The 2,149-nt window shown below is 27.3% G+C and overlaps 1 protein-coding gene across 1 annotated transcript in view; it reads left to right on the top strand.

The window, feature by feature from the left end:
- LOC107701353 (methyl-CpG-binding domain protein 2-like) overlaps nt 1-2,056 on the top strand; it is a 22,670-nt gene extending 20,614 nt beyond the window's left edge. Inside the window, exon 6 of the mRNA XM_016503341.1 lies at nt 2,025-2,056. Within this exon, the coding sequence (XP_016358827.1) occupies nt 2,025-2,056 (32 nt within the window). The remainder of the gene's footprint in view (nt 1-2,024) is intronic.
- The last annotated feature ends 93 nt before the right edge of the window (nt 2,057-2,149 follow it).

Below are 2,149 nucleotides of genomic sequence, written 5' to 3'. Positions count from 1 at the left end.
CATTAATTGTGCCTATATATTTAATTTTTTACTTTTAATGCATTACTTGTGCCTATATAAAATAGGCCTAAATAAAATATTTTATATAAAACTTTTTTATATAAAATAAAAGTTTTTCATTTCATATTTAATAATCTAATGTTATATTTTATGTTTTAGTTTTAATGCATGAATTGTGCCTATATATTTTATTCTTTTTATTTGAATGCATTAATGATGCCTTGTAAGGCACCTTATAATGCATTGTTTTCTGTGAAGTTCTGAGCTCATCCGCTCTGTTAATATTCCTTCATAATTCAGCAGTGAGGCGAGGGAACGTGTGAATGTTTTATGCATTCATCGGGGGTTCCTCTCAATCAAGGCGTCGGAAATAAGTGTCACAGTTCAAGCCGAGCCAAAAACCTTCCCGCTTCTCCTGAGATTGATGCGCGAGAGTCATTTCGCTCCGGCTGTGACGCTAAATTGGATGCTTGCTGTTTGAGAAACACAAGTGAAATAAGATTTTCCTGCTGTAGCTGTTTAGAGTCTGGAGTTTCTTCAGTATACGGATGAGACACTGGGCCTGTGCTGGCTATAGCGCTGGTTAGCAGAAGACTTTGAATAAATGAGTCGGATAGATCTGGAACGACTGTAATGGACCAATAGCACATTTTCAGTCTTTCTGCCAGAGTAAATGAAATGTGATGGGATTTGAGTTTTTAAAATAAAATAGGAAAAAAATATATTTATTTATTTATATAAAATTTACATAATTTTGAAAAAATGTTATTATTTAAAAATTTTTTTAAATTTATTATTAATGTATTTAATAACATTACAATTTTTATTTATTTAATTATTTTAAATATTATTTAATTATTTATTTGAAATGTTATTTAATTATTTGAAATGTTATTAATTTATTTTACTTTTTTTATTTTAAATGTATTTATTTATATTTAATTTATATATTTAAAATTGTAAAATTTTAAATATTTAATTATTTATTTACATTTAATTTATTTTTATTTAGTTTACTTTTTTTTTGTTTTATTATATATAGTTTTTGCAATTTATTTATTTATTTTATTTATGTCCAGTCCTATTAATGCAAACTTTTTGAACGAAATATTCTGAATGTCATCTTTATGTTTTGATGGTTGGTTAGATGTAAACATGATTAATGTGTTACACATGTTAAAGGCGTCATATGATGCGATTTCAATTTTTCCTTTCTCTTTGGAGTGTTACAAGCTCTTGATGCATAAAGAAGATCTGTAAAGTTGCAAAGACTAAAGTCTCAAATCCAAAGAGATATGCTTTATAAAAGTTAAGAGTCAGCCAGGCCTACCTAAAACGGCTCGCTCTAACACGCCCCCACATGTCTACATCACTATGTGGGAAGATTTGCATAACGCCGCCCAAATGTTCACGCAAAGAAAGAAGGCGTAAGTTTTATTCTCGCTGTAGTATTATGTTTCCTGATCCTGGGAGAGTAGACTACAATGCCGGCTGTTCTGCAGATGAAAGTTATGAAATAAAACATTTACAAATTTTACATTTTTAAAATATGAGGAACACAGTATCTGGTTTAAGAATATTTAACTATTTTTAAATTAATTATATAATATTGTTTCTGCTCAGAATTCTGTGTTAAACACACGTCATTCCTGACAGATAAAACAATTTATCTATATAATCTATAACAATATAATCTATAATCAATAACAATATACTCTACTCGGTTATATAAATAAATATTAAAAGAGTTTTTTTTTTGTTCTTATTTGAAAAACAGCAGGTCAATATCGGTGTTTTGAGCAGTTCTGGTATCAAATTCAGTATTATGATTTTATTTATTTATTTAATTATTTAATTTATTTGTTTATTTACATGTTTAATTATTGTAAGTATTTATTTAAATGTGTAATTATTTTATTTATTTATTTCACATTTTTTATTTATTTTACATTATTTAATTTATTATTATTTATTTATTATAATGATTTCATTGTCTATTAATAGTTCTGTTATTGTTGACACAGATATGTTTCCTATCCTGAAATATGGCTGGTAGATTGATAATAGTTAAAATCTCTCCTGCCAGCTCAAGGTCTTCAGATGGTTTTCTAGTCCAAAACACAAGATGGCAGTAGATGCACACACATTC

The sequence above is a fragment of the Sinocyclocheilus anshuiensis genome, unplaced genomic scaffold (genome assembly GCF_001515605.1).
Source record: "Sinocyclocheilus anshuiensis isolate Anshui unplaced genomic scaffold, SAMN03320099.WGS_v1.1 scaffold2160, whole genome shotgun sequence".
NCBI classification, from domain to species: Eukaryota; Metazoa; Chordata; class Actinopteri; order Cypriniformes; family Cyprinidae; genus Sinocyclocheilus; species Sinocyclocheilus anshuiensis.
This window is presented reverse-complemented; position numbering and strand designations above follow the sequence as displayed.